At 43.4% G+C, this 19,269-nt stretch overlaps 1 protein-coding gene across 2 annotated transcripts in view; it reads right to left on the bottom strand.

Moving 5' to 3' along the window:
• Positions 1-19,269, bottom strand: part of MAPRE2 (microtubule associated protein RP/EB family member 2) — a 162,034-nt gene that overhangs the window by 89,325 nt on the left and 53,440 nt on the right. The window contains exon 1 of one of the 2 annotated variants that reach the window (XM_027127727.1): positions 12,141-12,391. The exons of the other annotated variant lie outside the window; for it this stretch is intronic. Within the exon in view, the coding sequence (XP_026983528.1) occupies positions 12,141-12,259 (119 nt within the window). The 5' untranslated portion in view covers positions 12,260-12,391. Of the gene's footprint in view, positions 1-12,140; positions 12,392-19,269 lie in introns of those variants that run through there. 2 annotated transcript variants of the gene reach the window in all.

The raw sequence follows: 19,269 nt of genomic DNA, 5'->3' as shown, positions 1-19,269 counted from the left end.
TGTGTGTGTGTGTGTGTGTGTGTGTGTGTGTGTGTGTGTGTGTGTTTCCCCAGACTTAAAGCAAAGGTCTGATATTATACTGGTTGACCCAAAGTCACAAAGACCTAGTTTACTTTACTTCAGTGTTAGTTATTGTTATACTAAGCATAATAAACACAATTAATACCATAAAAATATGAATTGACTCTATATATTTTTGTGTATATATGCTACAAAGGATTAATTTCTATTTTAAATTAAGGTTAAAAAATCTCATAATAGTGTGATGAAGCAAAGAAAATAATTTCAAGGTAGAATGCTAGTTTAAAAAAACTACTCTTTTTAAAAAGTAGATGTCAAAGTGCTATTTTTTTATTTTTAAAAGTATTTTATATTAAAAAATCAGTACATTTTCACTAGAGAGAAAGTAGAAAATAAAGATAAAATTAAAGACCTCTTTTATATGAGTGTGTGGGGTGTGTATTTTATACATGTACATTTATAAAAACAGTTACACACACACACACACACATACGTACACTAGATTTAATAGTGTGCCCCCTGGAATTCACGTCCACTCGAAACCTCAGAATATGATCTTATTAGGAAAGAGAGTCTTTGCAGGTGTAATTAGATAAGATGAGGTTAGGGCCCTAAATTCAATGACTGGTGTCCTTATGAGAAGACCGTTTAGAGACCCAGAGAGACACAGATACACAGGGAAGGAAGTCATGTGATAAGAGAGCAGAGATTGAAGTGATGCGGCTACAAGCCAAGGGACACAGAGGGCGACCACGCAGAAGAGGAAAAGAACGAATTCCCTTCAGAGCCTTCAGAGGGAGCAGAGCTCTTCCATCACCTTCATTTCAGACTTCCAGCCTCCACAACTGTGAGAGAATATGTATCAAGCCACCTAGTTTGTGGAAATTTGTTATGGCAGCCCTAGGAAACCAATACAATGCACACGTATTTTTGTACTAATCAGCTTACTTCTCTTAACACATTTTGAACATTTTCCATATCTTCTTCATGTGTAGTACTTGCACTACATTTCATTGTTCAGATATACCATAATATACCCGATTCCAGATTTTATGTTAACATATTTAATTCCTAGAACTTCTAGTTTGGTCTAGTTTCCTCCCTTTTTCAGTTATTATTTCAGGACAACAGAACCAGCAGTCACTTAAATGCAAACAATGACCAAATCATTGTTGGCTCACATAAAAAGACCTGGACGTTCGTCTATGTCCTATAATTCTTTTTTTTTTGGCGGTATGCGGATCTCTCACTGTTGTGGCCTCTCCCGCCGCGGAGCACAGGCTCCTGACGCGCAGGCTCAGCGGCCATGGCTCACGGGCCCAGCTGCTCCACGGCATGTGGGATCCTCCCGGACTGGGGCACGAACCCGTGTCCCCTGCATCGGCAGGCGGACTCAACCACTACGCCACCAGGGAAGCTCATGTCCTATAATTCTTTAGGTGATTTTGGAGCGAGGTTTAGTTGTTTGCTAGTTATTGTCCTTAAAGCCAAATGGACATCATTGGTTCTGGGCTCCCTTGTTAACAGGAAAGGAAGCAAGCAATAATCTTATATAAAAAAAAAGTCATGTTCTTGGCCATCGTAAACTAAGGGAATCACAGGATGTCCTGTTGAGTGGTATTTGGCTTCCTTTCATGGAACAACCTCAATTAAAGCAAAAAGAACACTTTCAACTCTCAACTGATCCTCGAGTGGCTATAACTTGCTCAGTCCTAAACAGAACACAGAAAATAATCATCCATGACCTAGACAGCAAGAGATTACTGCCACCATAGAAGCAGTAATTCAGCTGAAATCTGGCCTCACGGTTTTGCAATGAAATGAATAAGTGACAGATGAAAGAAGTTGCACTCGAAATCTACTAGTAGACCTATGGCATTTGGGAAGTCACAAGTGACCTTTATTTTATAGTATCTTTGGGTTTTGAAACATATGTGGTTAAGAAATTTGGTTTTCAGCTGCAAAGATTCTGGAAGCCAAGCATTCCTACCCTTTCAAAAATCACAAGGGCCCTCAGCAGATCCTTTCAGGTAAACCTAGGACCTTACTGAGCTTTTGCTTCCCAGTTTCTAAACTCTACTTGAGGCAATTTCTCCTCAGGGGTTTTGAGAAGTCAGGAGCCAAACTGGCAACAACAACAGAAGTGCCAGATTAGACAGAATGAAAAGGAGTGAGCAAGATTAAAAAAAAAAAAAAAAAAAAAAAGGGCGGAGGAGGCATGTAATGCTTTGATTATCCTGGGCAAAATTTCGAAAGTATGAAAATGGCTCCTTGCTCTCTTTAAAGAAGAAAACGTTTCTACACACATTTTCCTTTTAAATTCAATAGCAGAAAGTTTCATACAGCGTTAAGGGAACACTCAATAGAAAGAAAAGAGTAGCTACAGAATTACAGGGTTCTTCCCCACAGAGTTAAAAGAGCATCTCATATCTATCAAGGCCCCAAAGAAAACACAGCTCCAAAATTTAACTCTTTAATATAACTTTTTAAGTGGATTTAGTGGTTTTTCCCTGAGTTAATATAATGATCCTGTTATTATTTTGCAGTCTATTTTAATAGAATCATTTAATATATATTTACTAAGAGCTGGACCTAATTGCTAGAAAAGGCAGTGGGGATAAAGAACATGTAGAAAAAACTATTCTTTTTCTTGAGAGGTATTATATTCAGGTTAAAAACACAAGACTCAAACCCATTAAAATCTAAGTCAAGACTATATTATAGTATCTAGGTTATACTTTTTATAATCCTCTTATAACAATAAACCAACTAATTTTTTTAAACAGGCAAAGCATCTGAACACACACTCCACTAAAGAATATACACAAATGGCCAATAAACACATAAAAGACACTGAACATCATTAATCATCAAAAAAACATAACTTAAAATCTCAACAGTATACCTGTACACATCTATAAGGATGGCTAAATTGAAAAGACTGACAATACCAAGTGCTGACAAGGATGTGAAGCCACTGGAACTCTCCTACGCTTCTGGTAGAAATGTGAAATGGTACAACCACATTGGACAACTATTTGCAGTTTCTTAAGTTTCTTAAACACCAATGATATTACCCAAACATTCCACTCCTAGATATTTACCTCAGAGAAATGAAAACATTTGCTCCACAAAGATTTATACATGAATATTCATAGAAGTTGTATTCATAATTACCAAGAACTGGAATCAACCCAAATGTTCACAAGCTGGTAATTGATAAACTATGGTATAGCCATACAGTGGAATACTACTCAGCCACAAAAAGTAATGATGTGCTGGTAAACCCAACGTGGATGAATCTCAAAATCATTACGCCGAGTAAAAGAAGTCAGACACTAAAGAGTACAATTTGTATGATTCCATTTATATAAAATGTAGTCTAATTTACAGTGACAGAAAGCAGAGCAGTGGTTGCCTGGGGCTGTGGACAGAAGACATATGAACTGCAAAGGGTACCAGGAATCTTTTGGGAGTGATGGCTTCAAAGGCATACATACCACCAATACTCATGGAATCATATACTTTAAATGGATACAGTTTACGGTATGTAAAATTAATTCTTAATAGAGTTGGTAAGGTGGGGGACAGCACAGTATAATTTGTTTGAATTTTTCCCAGACTGAATTTGAACTTTTAATGAACATCTGCTATGTGCCAAGTATTGTAACACGTACCGACGACACAAAGGTCATAGCTTATTATAAAGACAGGGTAAAAGGGTACATTGAAATTACAAGCAACAGTACTAGCTAACATTTTTAAAGGCATTTACTTTTGCACCATTCACTGCTTGGTATACTTTATATTCCGTATCTCATTTAAGTCCTCATTAAGAACTGTGAGGTTGATGCTATCATTATTTCCATTAGCACATTAGGAAAATGAGGCTTAGAGAGGCTAAAAAATTCACCCTGGATGAAACGGTTAGAAAGGGGTGGCAGAGTGTCTCAGGCCAGAGACCAAGCTTTGCCTGCTACCGCTCCCTGCTTCTCTGAGCAGCAGTCTGGGACTTTGAGAGCCCCAGTTGGTCTTACTGAGGGGTAGACTAAGTTTTGAATGGGAGGTGAGGTAGCAGTGACACTCATCACACAGCCTGCAATGCATGTTCACACTGACATCTTAAAGTCGGTGATATGACAATGCTATCTGCCTGTCAGAAATTCCAGGGAAAGACAAACCGGCTTCCCAAACACCAAACCTGCTTTTCCGTTTATTGTGTGTTGCCAGCCCCTCTAAGGGGTGTTGGAAAGACTTACAGGTCCCCATGCCTTCCTGTCCTCAGCCCCCTGCCTAGGCGGCTGATGACTCTCATCTCTTTTTCCTTCTCCCTGGAGAATACGTGCTGGAGGGACAGATGTACTAGGCCCCCAGAAACAGAAAGAGATGGGAAGCCAGGGGGGAAGGGGAGGGGCTGACACATCCACCCCAAGAAGCCCTCATCCTGCGCTCCCCTCTCCACCCCACGGCACCCACCAATCACTCCCTCTTCCGCTTCCTCCTTTCCTAGCAGAGACCTTGGCTCACGAGCTCCGCAAGCTTTCTATTTCGTGGCTGCCGCCGGTGAGCAGCAGGTCCCTATAGCTGGGATAATGTATTCAAAGCTCTCCTATTGTTTCTTCTTAATTGGTCAGTCTCCATGGGATCCACTCAGCCTTCACCCAGACGGGCGGGGGAGGGGCTGGTGAATGCAGATGGCCTGTTTCCTAGCTGGTGTCTAGCACGACCGCGGGGGGTCCCATCAAGGCCAGATATTGCTCAATAACTTCCATAAGGGGGCGAGTCAGACTCAGAGCTGGGGGCGGGAGGTGGGGCTTGGGGCAGAGGACAGCAGCAGAGTGGCTAAGAAATGGCCATAACCCGCAATCTCACATTTTTAAGGGCCCCTGCACAATACCTGACACACACCAGGTGCTCAATAAATGAGCAGAGAAACACCCAAAGCGGATACTGACAAAGAATCCTCACAGAAGATTATTTTGCAGTTAGTGCAAGATTCCTGTTGCATACTAAGCAGGCTGGCCGCATCACAAAAAAAGAACGATACCGATCACGCTCCGATGGCCTCTGGGGGAAAGGGAACAAAACATGGACTATGCATTGCTATGTGTGAAACCTCAAGGGGCGGATGCTGTGCGAGCACGTTTCATCTGTGATTTGCGACGTTTTAAAGGGCGGTACTTGCGTTAGGCAAATCTTTAATATCATCCATGTGACTTCAACAAGTCCATGATATTTTGAGATGCTTCCCAACACACTTCAGCACGTACAACTCACTGTTAAAAATCAAAACTCATTTAATTTTTAAAATGCTACTAAGGTGTTAAATGAAACACCATTGATTGATTAGGTAGTGCATTTACATAGTCGTAAGCTTTTTTGTTAAACAAAGAAAGGTACCCAGGGACGGTCTGTACAGTTCCACTGCGATTAGTCTATATTCCTTCAGTTTCTCCATGCACATCAAGGAAATATGAATATATAAATTTTCTTTACATAAAAGTTAGAATACTGTACTATTTTAAACATAGTGATGGGCAGTACAAATATAAAACTTGGCGGATCAAAAGAGATAAGCCTTTTACTTTTCCCCAAGTGACTACCTTCCCACCACGGAGGTCACTCAACAATGCTCAAGACTGTGCCTTGGGGCTGCATAAAAACTTATACACAGAGGTCGTGGTAGGGAACACACACACTCAAACATAGCTTTTATTTACATGCGCCATTTCTAACAGCTTCTGAAAATTACAGGAGTGGTAATTTTGCCCTGGCCGAGCATCAGCACAAGAATCACAGAATTACTTTCTTGGGGTCAGAGGTACCTCTTCACCTCAGATTTCTTCCGTCAAGCACTGCCTTCCTGCCTGCTGTCCCCAATACTAGAGGCTTTTCAAGAAGGGGCTTTGCATGATTTATCTCTGAATTCAAGTGCCTGGCATGGAGCCTGGCGTACAGAAGGAACCCCGTAAGTTTGCTGAAAGAACAGATTCTTAGACTGCCGGAATTCTCGCTTAAATTTTGTTGTTGTTATTGTTGTTTGCAATACGCGGGCCTCTCACTGTTGCGGCCTCTCCCATTGCGGAGCACAGGCTCGGGACGCGCAGGCTCAGCGGCCATGACTCACGGGCCCAGCCGCTCCGCGGCATGTGGGATCTTCCCGGACCGGGGCACGAACCCGTGTCCTCTGCATCGGCAGGCGGACTCTCAACCACTGCGCCACCAGGGAAGCCCTGGCTTAAATTTCAATACAACAATAATTGTGTAATTATTTAAAGAGTGGAAATTTAAAAGATTTTATTATTAATAACCTGAAAACACGTTTTGGCTTTCCAAAATGACAAAATGGAAGTAGACTGGGGTGGGGGAAGAGGAGCCCATGTTAGTGGCTGCGCCTTCTCCTGATTTGCTGAGCACCAAATGCAAACCTTGCGCGGAACCAGGCGGGCTCTTGCATGAGGGGAGACTACTGTTTGTAACCAAAGTAGAACTGTGAACCCAAGAACGACGCCCTGAGATGTCAATGCCGCTGGCATTTTTGACAAATTACCTCTCGGGGCTTTGCCAGGGTAGGCTCTCTTAAGAACAAAGAATTAATGTGTTATAAAAGAAAAATAAACACTACTTCTAGGAAAAATAAAACAGTGTGCCTCATAGGAAGAGCACTGTCATGTTACGGATGATGTAACAAGCACTGGCTATAAACCTCGGGACCAATTCTGTACGCAAGATCCCAAGTTTTACAGACTTCTGCCAATGCACACTCTATAACGCGTGCTCTTCATTTTCAAGTCTCTTGCCCTACTCCTCTTCTGTTCCACGTCATAACCCAAATCTGGCTCTTTGGGCACATTTTACCTGCCCGAAGCAAATGAGGTCTAGAAAAAAGACAAAGGCTGAGCTCTAGTTACACTTCCTTTACTAGATACATTACACAAAAGCATCCATCACTAAAAGCAGCCATCAACTTGACCATCCCATGCATCTATCACCACCTTCCGCTCCTTTAGAAAAAACAAGATAACGCTTTAAGTAAGTCCTGGTTCAAGTGAGTAAAATTCGAATTAGCCTGGAGAGTTTGGGAGGATCAAAATAGTGTAAACTCTATACAACAGCCATCTCTTTAGCCCGGTAACTATGAAGTGGGCATCTGTAAATACAGAAGCCACCATCTGACCTAAGTACCAAACCCGTTCTGGGAAGAAGTTGCCCTGATTGGTTCTACTGAGGGAAAGATGACTTGAGCCAGGAACATCTACCTACACTAGAGCTGGAGAGTTCGCTCTACTAGAGCAAGCTAAGTATTCGCTAGGAATTCTGGGCTCTGCAGGGTGGGGCACTGGAGGATTCCATTTTCCTTTCAACTCTCACTGCAAAACGGGAGATCAATTCCAGCACGCACCTCTGTTTTTACTATGTTGTCTTCCAATTAATGTGCTTTCAATGGCTTTCTATTTTCAAGTTCTGGTCACCTGCCTGCCTTCCAATGCTCCTGCCCTGCTCTCCGCTTCTGCCCAATATGTGCCTTGCCAGGCCCATGAAAATTCTGATTCTAAAGTCTGCACTCTCTTTTCACCCAAATTGTTGGTCTCCACCAATGTCTCTTAGCTCCCTACAGCACACTGGCCTGGAGGGTGTCTTTTTCTACTTTGAGTCACTGTGGGCTCAGGAAGTGCAATCCACTTTTGCTATCAGACCAAGCCAAATATTCACAACAAAGTAAACCTGTTACAAAATGAACAGCTCACACATCTGACTTTGAAATAGAACTCAAGGTCCTTGAAGGCACATCTGGCAGAGAGCTTGGCCAGAGTAAGACTCTCAAGCGTCTGTCAAATTAATTCTCCAAGCCAAACGGAATATTTAGATTAGTCCTGATATTTCCCCCTCCGCTGACCTAAGGGATTATTCATTGCAGCTTCAAGAGGTCTCTGTATATATAGGAAAGATACTGCGTATGGAAATCAACCTCCTAAATTCAGAGGACCATCTCAAACCACTGTTCTACTAAGATAATGTACCGTAAAGAGATAAGACCAGTGACAACCACTGCTGAGCAGGGGTGAGCCTCTCACCAAGGGCACCGGGAAGACCATCCCCTTAGCAGACGCCCTGACAAAGGACCCTGAAAAGAAGTTCAAAAATTGGGCACCTAATAATCAAAGCATCAAGTACCCTTTAAAAATACTAAGAAAATTGTAAAGGACAAAAATCACTTTTTCAAAAACCTCCTATGACAGTAGTAAACCCAGATGATACTAATATATACATAATGGAGATGTATGAAGGAGACTTCTGCTGTCTGCAGCTCCTATTCAGGGGAATGTGATCTGAAGTCTACATTCTGGTTAAAGTGAGGCGTGTTGCAACAGCTTCTATTAAACAGAACACGCTTTCACAACTATCTTTTGTGCACATGCGTGTGCACACACACACACACATTATTTCTTTTTGTTTTCCTTACCACGAGTTCATTTTTCAAAACTGGCAAAGTTGGATGTCAGAGCCAATGTTTTAGGCTTAAGTTTTCGTTGTGCTTTTCTTTACAGTCCATTGCCTGGGGCCAAGTAATTTATTATTATTTTTTTAAGTATTCAGAAACACATGCTACTGTAGTTGCGTGTTCTAACACCCATGTGGAACCAGTCCTCTGGACTTATACATTCATTCTTAAAAGCCTGGAGTATGCAAACAAAGATGCAGTGGGCAGAGGGCCAGTTAATAAATTTCATTTCCTACGAGCATCTGCATGAAACAGAGCTATAGAGAGTCGCCCCTCCCAGCAGAGCAAGAGCTCGACTTGTTCGCTCTGTGAATTAAACAGTCACCTCAGATGGCCCACACCACATTTATTTTTTAGGCAGCTCTTAAAATATATGGATTTCTATCGCTCATAAATGCAATGAGGAAGCTGGGGCTGAGAAGGCGATCACACAGGAGTGGACGTGAGCCGTGGAAACACGTCCAGTCAGCTCTGCTGAGCCATTTTTGCACTTGCTCTTTTCAATTGAAATTGCTAGTGGAAGGGTAATTTTCTAAAGGAAACTTGCTCTGCTAATCGAAGTGCACTCTGTTTCAATAATGATTTACCACCCCCTCTAGTCCAGTCTGTAAAAATGGGTTCTGTTTATACCAAGAGATACCTGGATCAAGATATCTGGGTTGTGAACCATATTTGATCCTTATTTATAAACAATCTCGTGCAAATATTATGACAATAATGTCTCCTCCTGGGAAGAGTGACCACTTGCCCCCAGATGGGGCTGGAAAGAACAGTCTTGTTCTCTGGGTATCTGCTTCTCCTCTCACCTGTGCTCCCAGCCAGGTGAGGGGTGTTCTTGTCCTGCAGAACCTGGAAGAGTCCCCTTTCAGTAATAACTGCGCTCTTCTTATATTTACATACCTCTTAAGATGGTGTTTGTTTTAAATATTTGAAGTTAACTTCACAAAAACTTTTATAAGAATGTGATGAGAGAGTCTATATGTAGTAAGAAAAGGTAGAAAATAAAGCCAAAGATTGAAGGACCTGCTGCGGCCCTACCTAGAAGTCAGTAAAGGAACCACAAAGAGAATTCCCTGTGATACTCCCAGGGCTCTCGGCTGACTCAGGCCCCTCCGTGGCACTCCAACAGAACTCTCAAGCTCACCTCATCGTTGGGGGCCAAAATGAACCTACAGCCAAAGTAAAACTTATGTGGTTAAATCTCTCCTCTGGCTTTCAAATTGCCTTCCAAGTTTCCTCAGCAATTAAATGGCAATATTACTCCAGCCTCAGGACGCCAAAACCATTATGGAACACTTCCTGGATAGAAAAACGTGTCACATTTTTCCTTCCCCTCCACCCCTCCAAAAAAATAAGTGGTAGTTATACTACGTTGGTCATCCACTTTGAAAGAAAAACAGACCAAGGAAAATATCAAGTGTGTCTGTCTCCATGTGCACTCTTTACATAACACAATACAAATGTAATTTTGGAGTCTTCTTTCTTCATTTAACCTATGATGTCTCTCACTATAGCATCCAATACTCCTATTATATTAAATACAAAGGTGATGATGCTCTTAGTGACTTAAGATTTTGCTCAGTCAGGTCTTTATTCAAATTCAGTTTTGTTTTTCACATAATTTCAGGTACCATACAGGGACTCAGACAGCAAACTGGGAATAGTTCAGGAAATGGAAATAATAACTTGGACTGAATTTAAAAGGTGAATAAATTTTTATTTTAAAGCAATAATTCATCAACAAAAGGTAGCATTTAACCTTTCTACCAAATGATTTTTCCACTGCCATTGCAAGTTCGCTCATATGACTAATAAAACCCAACCAGGCGACTGCCTTCGTTCGGCCCATGCGGTAAAATTCGAACTCTGTCTTAAAAACAACTGCTACTTAAGTGCCAGAGGTGAAATCACTGAAGAAATATGGGCTTCAAATTTATCACCTATAAGAGCAGTTTAAATAAGTGCGGTTTAAAAGCAACTCAGAGTTTTTGTTTTTGTTTTTAAATTCTACTTTAAGCTTTGGAATGTCCAGAGAAAGGTGGAGAGAAGTAAAGGAGAGAAGGGACCCAAAGTTCCAGTCTCATGGGTCTCCAAAAGGAGAGTCCCAGAGGTTGTGGACCAATTTTGGTTTATATTAAGCAAATTTATATTAACCAATTTTGGTTTATATTAAGTGCTTGGTTTAACCAGCAATTGGAATCTCTAAGGCTGCCATGTCAACATATTACTTGGAACCATAGGCATGAGATTTTGGTGACCTCATGGGCACAGCCAAAATTAACTCCCACTATTTATGTAACTGCCAGAGATGACAGGGCAAAGATTGCTTATAATTTTTTTTTTTTCAGTCAGCTCATAGCATTTCTTTGGTCAAAGAGAGAGGATGTGGGGGTACTTTGGGCTCTATTTTTAAAATATGCAATATTTACACACACACAGACTAGTCTGCCCATAATACCATTTGAATGTTTAGATGAAGGCATTAAAAAAACAAAGTTATTTCCTGTTGCTCGCTGAGAGGATGCATTTCAGAGGTATGTGCGCTCTGCCTCAAAGCAAAAGCATTGTTAGCGGTTATCAAGGTAACATTTAAAAATAACTACCCCAGTACAAAAGAACTTCAGAGGAAATATGAACGAAGCTATCAGTCTCCCTTAAAGTCTGGCCTTGAGCTGCATTAGACTCTAGCTGCATTCTCCATTACATTGTTATCCTTATCAAACAATGCAAACAATTTTAATGAGCTTATCTACTAGAACATATTGCCAGATATGCTAATGTAAAAATGATGCCAACCGTACAGGCTGCCTCATTAATCAAAAGGCTCACAACACAATGACCAACATCAGTCCCATCCTCAAATCAGACCTCAGCAAAATACCAGGAATTACCTTCCTACTGTAAATAAGAAGGGCGGGCTCCCCCACCCATGCGGAGGCCATAAACTCCTAAGAAAATGCATAACGGCACCCAGTTCTTTTCAGGTCCATTGCAGTCCAGTCTCTTTCTAATAAACCTTGGGTTCTATGGAGAAAATTTTGATGAATGTCTGACACCGTGACCTCTGCTGTCAATCCTTGCACCAATCAGCGAGCAGAATTCTTACAAAGCTCCATCAATCTGGCGGTTCAACATCACAGACTGCAGCTTAATCTAGAGGATTCCATCTTTCCTGCACACACGCACACCAGGGCAAGCGCAAACCTTTTCCTCACCATCTTCCTGGTTCCCTGTCTTCAGGCACAGCCTACCTCATGGTTCCTTTAAAATCTAAAAAGGAAGGAGGAAAGGAAGTGCTCCAGCCTGTCTCCCTTTGGAGAGGGGGAGAAAATTGCTTGCATTTTGAAATCAATGTGGAAGGAAAGAGATGGAGGGAGACCCCTTGCAGGCAGCAAACCTATTCACAAAATGCTTTCCATCTGCAATCGGGAAGCCTCCGTGCACACCCAACATGACACATGGAAACAGATAGCAAATAATCACAACCGCCTTTACAAACGCCCGTCTGCAGCCGGGTCCGGGGGCAGCGTCTGCTCCATTATATAACGGGCGGACTTCCGCGCGCCCGCCCGCCGCGGTCCCCCGCCCGGCGCCGCTCCCGTGCCAGCCCCATTACCTGTAGGAACGCTCCCCGCGCACTGTGTGCTTCCGGAAAGGAATGATGGTCCCGTTATCCTGGATGATGTCGTTGTTGTTCTCGCCATTTGGGGACAGGGTTTGGGTCGGCCCGGGCATTGGCGCACTCCCGAGGATGGAAACAAACCGCTGTGGGCTGGCTGGTGAGGAAGGTGGCTGCGTCTCGCCTTCCCGCTCGCCTGCTCCTCGCGCAGACCGCGCCTGCCGCCTGCTCGCTGCTCGCAGCTCCCTTCTCCTCTTCGGATCCCGCCCCGCCCTCTCGAGGCCCGCCCTCCCGGCTGCTGACGTCAAAGCGCCGGCAGCAGCACCCTGGTCACGTGGCCCGGCCCATCCCCATAGCAACCCGCTAACTCATCACCTCGTCTTGATTAGCGCTGGGCCCCGGCGTGACCAGCCAGCGGCTCCAAGCAGGCACCCGGGCAGGCCTACATCTGGCATGTAAAACCCCAGGCCACCCCCGGCCCCCCTCGCAGACTCGCCTGGGTCTGAAAACCAGCTCTTCCTCTAACCATTTCCTTTCCAACCCGAGCTCCCACTGCAGCTGTGTACACAAAAGAACGATTCAGGCAGAGGGGTGTGGGAGACCCTTTAACTCCTTCAGTACCAAGTTCTTGTGTCAGGAAAATTAAACTCCGTCTGGTTTCAGAAAAATATAAGACGACCTGGTAGCCTCCTTCTAGAAAGTATATCAGACTAAGGGGTTAAAACTTCCAGGTTCCTCCCCCATTCTCCAAACAGCAGCAGCCGCCTCCCCGAAAGTAGCCCCAAACCTGAAAAGCTAAGAGGAAGCTGCATTTCCTTCTAATCAATATACCTTTACGTTAATAATGAGAAGATCAAAGATTGCAAATTAAGAGATTTTCTGCACAAAAGAATCCCCAGAGTTAAAAAAAAAAAAAGATAACCACCATTTTAGAACATCATGATTACACACGACCTCCCAATTCAAATTCTTATACTGTCTCCTGATACACATAATTAAATCCTTGTCATGTATTTTATTTCCTTTGAATTAAACACGTGAACATCCAATTTAGTATTTGGAGGCTCTCAACATTCAAGTTGTTCTGTATCATTGCAATGAAGCTTTCAAATACATTGGCTAGGAGCCAGGTACTATTATTATTACCATCCCTATTTTAAAGATGAGTAAACTAGTGAGATTAAGCAACATGCTCAAGGTCACACAGCCAGGAAGTAGTGAGCTGGAACTTCAAAATGACATGCTTTTATCAATGTGATTGGACAGTGGTGGTCTATGTTTAATGTGAACTCATAAATGTTATAGATCAAGGTAAGAATCAAGTACTTTATGTACTTCTCAACATGACCACTGTGAAAAGAGAGCCGTGAATAGAATTGCTAGTACTGTGCAAAGTGTATGGATTAGATTATAAATTCTGAACAGATTCCAGATGTGTCCAGTGCTTTCCTTCAGAAAGAAGAAGGGAGTTTGAAGGATTCTCTGCTTATCAAAAGTGGTCTCTGACCCTTTGTGGGGTGGGAAAGGAAGGAGAATTGGAATGTAAAAGACAGAATAAATATATGTCGCAGAAAGTACTAGGCTCATGCCTTCACATCATTGTATGGCTTACCAGCTTTATCATTTTGTGATACAGATGTTAAAACAAGTAAAAAAATTTGTCATTCCTGACAATTCTCCAGCATATTTCCCTGGTAATAAGTTATTTCTGGCATCAAGCTCCTAGAATTAGAGTCAAATGGTTTACAACCCAGATGGTAATGATAATCTTAAATAAGGGGGCATTTTTTCCTATTCTGAATTCTCCTTTTGAACTATATTTTAATAATTTTATTTTCTACTTTCTCCAGTGAATTCACAGTGCACAAGTTGATTCCTTCATCCATATCTCAACTGACATGAGAATTTTTTTTCGTACAATAAGGATCCAATTCCGACCTAAGACTTCACAAGGTACAACAGACAAATATCTGAGTACAAGAGATACACAGCAAGCCTCACATTGCACAGTGAGCTAAAGGGGCATGAGAGTGTAGTTACTGCTACAAAGATCAACACTTCCTCTTACTATTTCTGTTACTTGACCCATGGCTGTTAATTTCCTTACTAATTTGTTCCTCTTCACAAAAGCTTCCCCTTTCTTTGGGAACAGTCTGAAGTTAAAAGGCACAGTCTACAAATCAAATATTTAATGTTTTCCGCATACATTCTCTCATTTGGGGCTCTTTTGAATAGCTTTCTTTTCCATGATCCCATATTTAAGTAATAGGTTACATAACTGGTGTTATCCTAGGGACTATGTTTGTCAGAATTTGAATGTATATATAGATCATTGGTTATACCGACTAATTTTGTGGAGAGAATACTCCCACTGTTTCTGGGCTGTCCATGAAAAAGAGGACTATGGCCAGGAATTTGGGTGAATGGGCTGAAAGGGGAGGGGTAGTGAGGCAGGTGGAGGAGGTACCTAAGAGTCTTGTAAGTCTTCCTCCAGGACTGCTCTGAACCACACCACTCTAAAGGGACCCAGAGAGCCCCCAGAGACTTGTGATTACCCTCCGAGATGCAGGGGTAACAGGGGTAATAATTTGAAAATATTAAACAGATGTGTTTTCATTCCTCTGCCCATAAATCAGGTTACCTGGCAGCCATTCTCCAGTTTAGCCCTGGGGAGAAGGGGAAGGCACATTCCACTTTGGGAAGGAGGATGCTAGGACAGAGAGAAATGCCAAACAGGCAGGAAGAGGGCGGGGAGAGTGCCCTTTCCAACCCCAAGGTTGGAAAGAAGCAGGTGGAAGTGGGAAAAAGCAGAATCTCCCACCTACGGGTCCCTGAAGGGAGACGTTAGAGAGGTTTTGGCTTTGTTCTCAGCCTAAGGGAATTTCTTTTGCCTAATGAGGCAGAAGTCCCATTTGAGACTCTGGGAAGAGATGGCTTTCAAAGAGTGTCTCCCCAACACCTTCCTCCCCAATCAAGGTGCAGCCTCATCACACTAAAATCGGTGGCTTGGTACAGTTAGGCAGAGAACCCAGGGAGAGAGGAGGACATCTAAAAGACTGAATATTCACGCAAGAGACTGAGCGCTCCAAAGACAGTCTAAACTGGAAGAGGCTGTCATACTGTGAACTTTTTAAAACCTTTCATTTCCCATCCCCCTCAGCGGGGCCAAGAGAGTCGCACAGATCACATACACACAAATAAGCTAAAATGTCTCGTGTACATCTGACTGTAGGTTAAGGTTTGTCTTATGTACACAGACGTATCTAAAATAAAGTATATCCAGACCATCATCCTACATCTCCAACTGCCCCATAGAGAAATGGCTCCTCTTACGAAGCATCATGGATTGAAGCTGGGGCTCTGGCATCAGGCAGACTTGGGTCCCTGGCTTGGTTTCACCACCTGCGGGCTATGTGACCCTAGCAAGTTACTCTGCATCTCTAAGATTTAGTCTCCTCATCTATGAAGTAGGTGTAATAAAACTGGTTTCATAGTGTTGCCGTGAAGATTAAATTACATAATACAGTTGGAGCAATTGACATAGTCTCTGGCCTATAGCAAACGGTCTTTAGTGGTAGATGCTATTTTTAAACAATAAGTTAAGCATACTCTGAAATGTTCATTCACTCATTCACTTGACACATATAGCTGGATTTCTTGTGTACTACAAGCTGGTAACATAAGAAGAAAAGTCCCAGGCTCTGTCCTCAAGGAACTCAGAGCTGTAGACGAGCAAGAGGAAAATACTGGCAATTATGACACAACATGATGCTGTGATAACGGCACCATACAGTGTGATATAGAGCCATAGAGATGAGCACCTAATTCAGAATGGAAACTGGGACATAGGTCTGAAAAGTTTCCCCAAGGAGCTATTACTTAAGCCTTGGGTGAGTAATAATTATAACCTTTTTTGTTCACTTTCTCTGTGCTAAACAGAATACAAGATCCCTTAGGGAGGGGCTTCCACTGCTTTGCCCACTGCTATATCTTTGGTTCTCAGCATAAGGGCTGGCAGGTAGTAGGCACTACATGAATACATAATTCACTGATTCAACAAATATCTGATTTGATTCTTACAATGACCCTAATGATGAAATTGAGGCTCAAAGAGCAAAAGCAACTTGTCCAGGATGTCTTGGCCCCAAAGTTGACATGCTTCTCCACTAGGCTCTACTGTCATTTAAAAGAGGAACAGTAGTGTAGAGGGGAGACAAAGGGCTTCTCAAGCAGATATACTTAGGAACAGAGGTACGAAAGGGTGTGATATCCCTGGGAGACGGCAAGTTGTTTAGTATGGATGGAGAACAGAACGCACGATGGCAGACGACAGGGCCAGGACCAGGTGCAGGAGGGGCTGTGGCCAAGCTATGAAGCTTGACCTTCACTCTGAAGGTGTTTTGGAACCATGAAGTGCTTTAGGAAGGGAAATTCATGGTGAAATTTGCATATCAAGAAGGTCTGATGCTGCAGTAGCATAGAAGACATGTTGGAGTATTTATTTATTTGTTTGTTTATTTTTGGCTTCGTTGGGTCTTCGTTGCTTGCTGCGCACAGGCCCTCTCCAGCTGCAGCGAGCGGGGGCCACTCTTCATTGCGGTGCGTGGACTTCTCATTGTGGTGGCTTCTCTTGTTGTGGAGTACGGGCTCTAGGTGCACGGGCTTCAGTAGCTGTGTCGTGTGGACTCAGTAGTTGTGGCTCTCGGGGTCTAGAGAGCAGGCTCAGTAGTTGTGGCGTACGGGCCTAGTTGCTCCGCCGCATGTGGGATCTTCCCAGACCAGGGCTCAAATCTGCGTCCCCCACACTGGCAGGTGGATTCTTAACCACTGCGCCACCCAGGAAGTCCCATGTTGGAGATCAAAATGCATCAAACAGGGATGAAGGCCTAAACTTAGACAGGAGCCAAGGGGTTGTAGGAGCAAGCACAGATCTGAGATATTCAGAGGGAATAACTGCTATGATTTGTTGGACTAAATGGATGTGGGCACGATGTTGATGGGGATTAAGGGTGGGCAGTGAAGGAGAAAGATATTTCAAGTGAATCCTAAGTTTGTGGCTTGGGTGACCAAGGGGATAACGATATCATTCATCAAGATGGGAAATACATGGGCTTCCCTGGTGGCGCAGTGGTTGAGAGTCCGCCTGCTGATGCAGGGGACACGGGTTCGTGCCCCGGTCCGGGAAGATCCCACATACTGCGGAGCGGCTGGGCCCATGAGCCATGGCCGCTGAGCCTGTGCGTCCGGAGCCTGTGCTCCGCAGCAGGAGAGGCCACAACAGTGAGAGGCCCGCGTACCACAAAAAAAAAAAAAAAAAAGGATGGGAAATACAGATTGAATTGTCCTTCTGGAAGAGAGATTCTCATAGCATGTTTTGGACATAGAGAAGTACCTACAGGACATCCTAGTGGTGACAATGATTGGTCACCAGGCTTCACACACAGTGGGTGTTCGTTAAGTATTTGTTGAATAAGGGAACATGTGGGTCTTTGAACATATATGTTTCACTTGGAGATACATATGATTAGGAGGAAATTGTCTCATGGGTGATCATTGAAGCTGAGGGTGTGGATGCCCTCACTCAAGGAGAAAGAGAAGGCCTGGGATGGAACTCTCTAAAAGCTGAGTGATAAAAAAGAAGCCTGCAAAGAGACGGCAAAGGATTTGGCCCGATGGGGCCAATCACAAGAGGGAGTGGTTTCACTGGGCCCAGGGGAGAAGTGAGTATCAGAGAGGAGGGAGGTGTCTCTTGGGCCAGATGTGTTTGAATCAGATAAGGGCAGAGAATGGGACTTCCCTGGCAGTCCCGTGGTTAGGGCTCCACGCTTCCACTGCAGGGGGCACGGGTTCAATCCCTGGTTGGGGAACTAAGATCCTGCATGCTGCGAGGAGCGCCCAAAAAAACAAACAAAAAACAGATGAGGGCACAGAAGTGTTGACTGGATTTGATAAGGTGCTCTCAAAGGTATTTTTAAGAGATTGAATTTCAGATCAGACCCATCAGTGATTACTGAAGAAAATAAAGAAATCTTCAATAAGTAGGGAAACTGTAATTCTTAGCAAGATCACTAGTATTCTGACCTAACAAATATACTGAAGGAATGAGGTGACATTAAATAACAGGTCATGTATATATTGTCAGCAACTAACTAGCATCAACAAGTATTTGCACTAAAAAGCTCTCGGCAGTATTGGAGGAGCCAATATGTTCATTAACGAGCACTTGTTAGGCACCAGATGTGTCCCCTTCTATGGGGTCAAGACCCACCCTTCCCCCCAAAAGCCAAACGAATATTTACAATGTGTGTTTGGAGAGCAGGATTATTAAGGCAGACCCAGCAGACACAGAGCCAGAGCAACGAGCGAAAAAGGAAACCAGCCGCCATCCCAGTCCACAGGCACAATCAAGGAAGATGGAACTGGGCACCAACCCAGATTTTAATTTTCCAAGTTCCTAGGTTATAGCACAGTCCTGTTTCTCTTGAGGTTTAGGCCAGAGAGCACCGATAATTGCATCCTGGCAGAAATCATTGTCTAGTTCTCCAACATGTGAGGTTTGTCTAAAACAGGGATTTTGCATTGCCTTGGATTTGAGAAATCCAAAATACAACAGTAGAGAAGATGTGAGATCATCAGCCAGGAACGGATGCTAATCCTGATTCCATCCCAGCAGTACCTGCTCCTCACGAATGCCTTTTCCAAGTTAAAATGTGTTCACTGAAGCTGATAATCACTGCTGTCAAAGGCATTCACAGCTGTCACACCACCTTAGATGGAGGGAGGGGAGCTTCCTTAGATTGTTATCACCTCTGAATGCAGACAGAAGATTCCACTTAGCAGTCACCACTGCTGCCCTGGGACAAGCAATTTTCCCATGCATATGTCTTGGTATTTTCCAGCAGGGAATGGCAGGGACAGGTTATCAATCAGTGGCTTAAAATATGCTCCACACCCAAAATGACAGCAGTGAATAAATACACGATTGGCCAGCCAGCGGCGTTGGCTCTGAAATCACATCGGTGGCATAGAGATGTACTTGAGAGTGGTCCTTGCTCGCTACTTTCACCCTGAGGCATAGAAGATTTTATTAGTTCTTTCTTTAGATCTGATGAGAATTCTAGAATAT

The sequence above is a fragment of the Aethalodelphis obliquidens genome, unplaced genomic scaffold (assembly GCF_003676395.1).
Source record: "Aethalodelphis obliquidens isolate GAN/ISIS:26980383/991018 unplaced genomic scaffold, ASM367639v1 scaffold32, whole genome shotgun sequence".
NCBI lineage: Eukaryota > Metazoa > Chordata > Mammalia > Artiodactyla > Delphinidae > Aethalodelphis > Aethalodelphis obliquidens.
The sequence above is the reverse complement of the archived record's forward strand: the minus strand, read 5'-3'. Positions and strand labels throughout refer to the sequence as shown.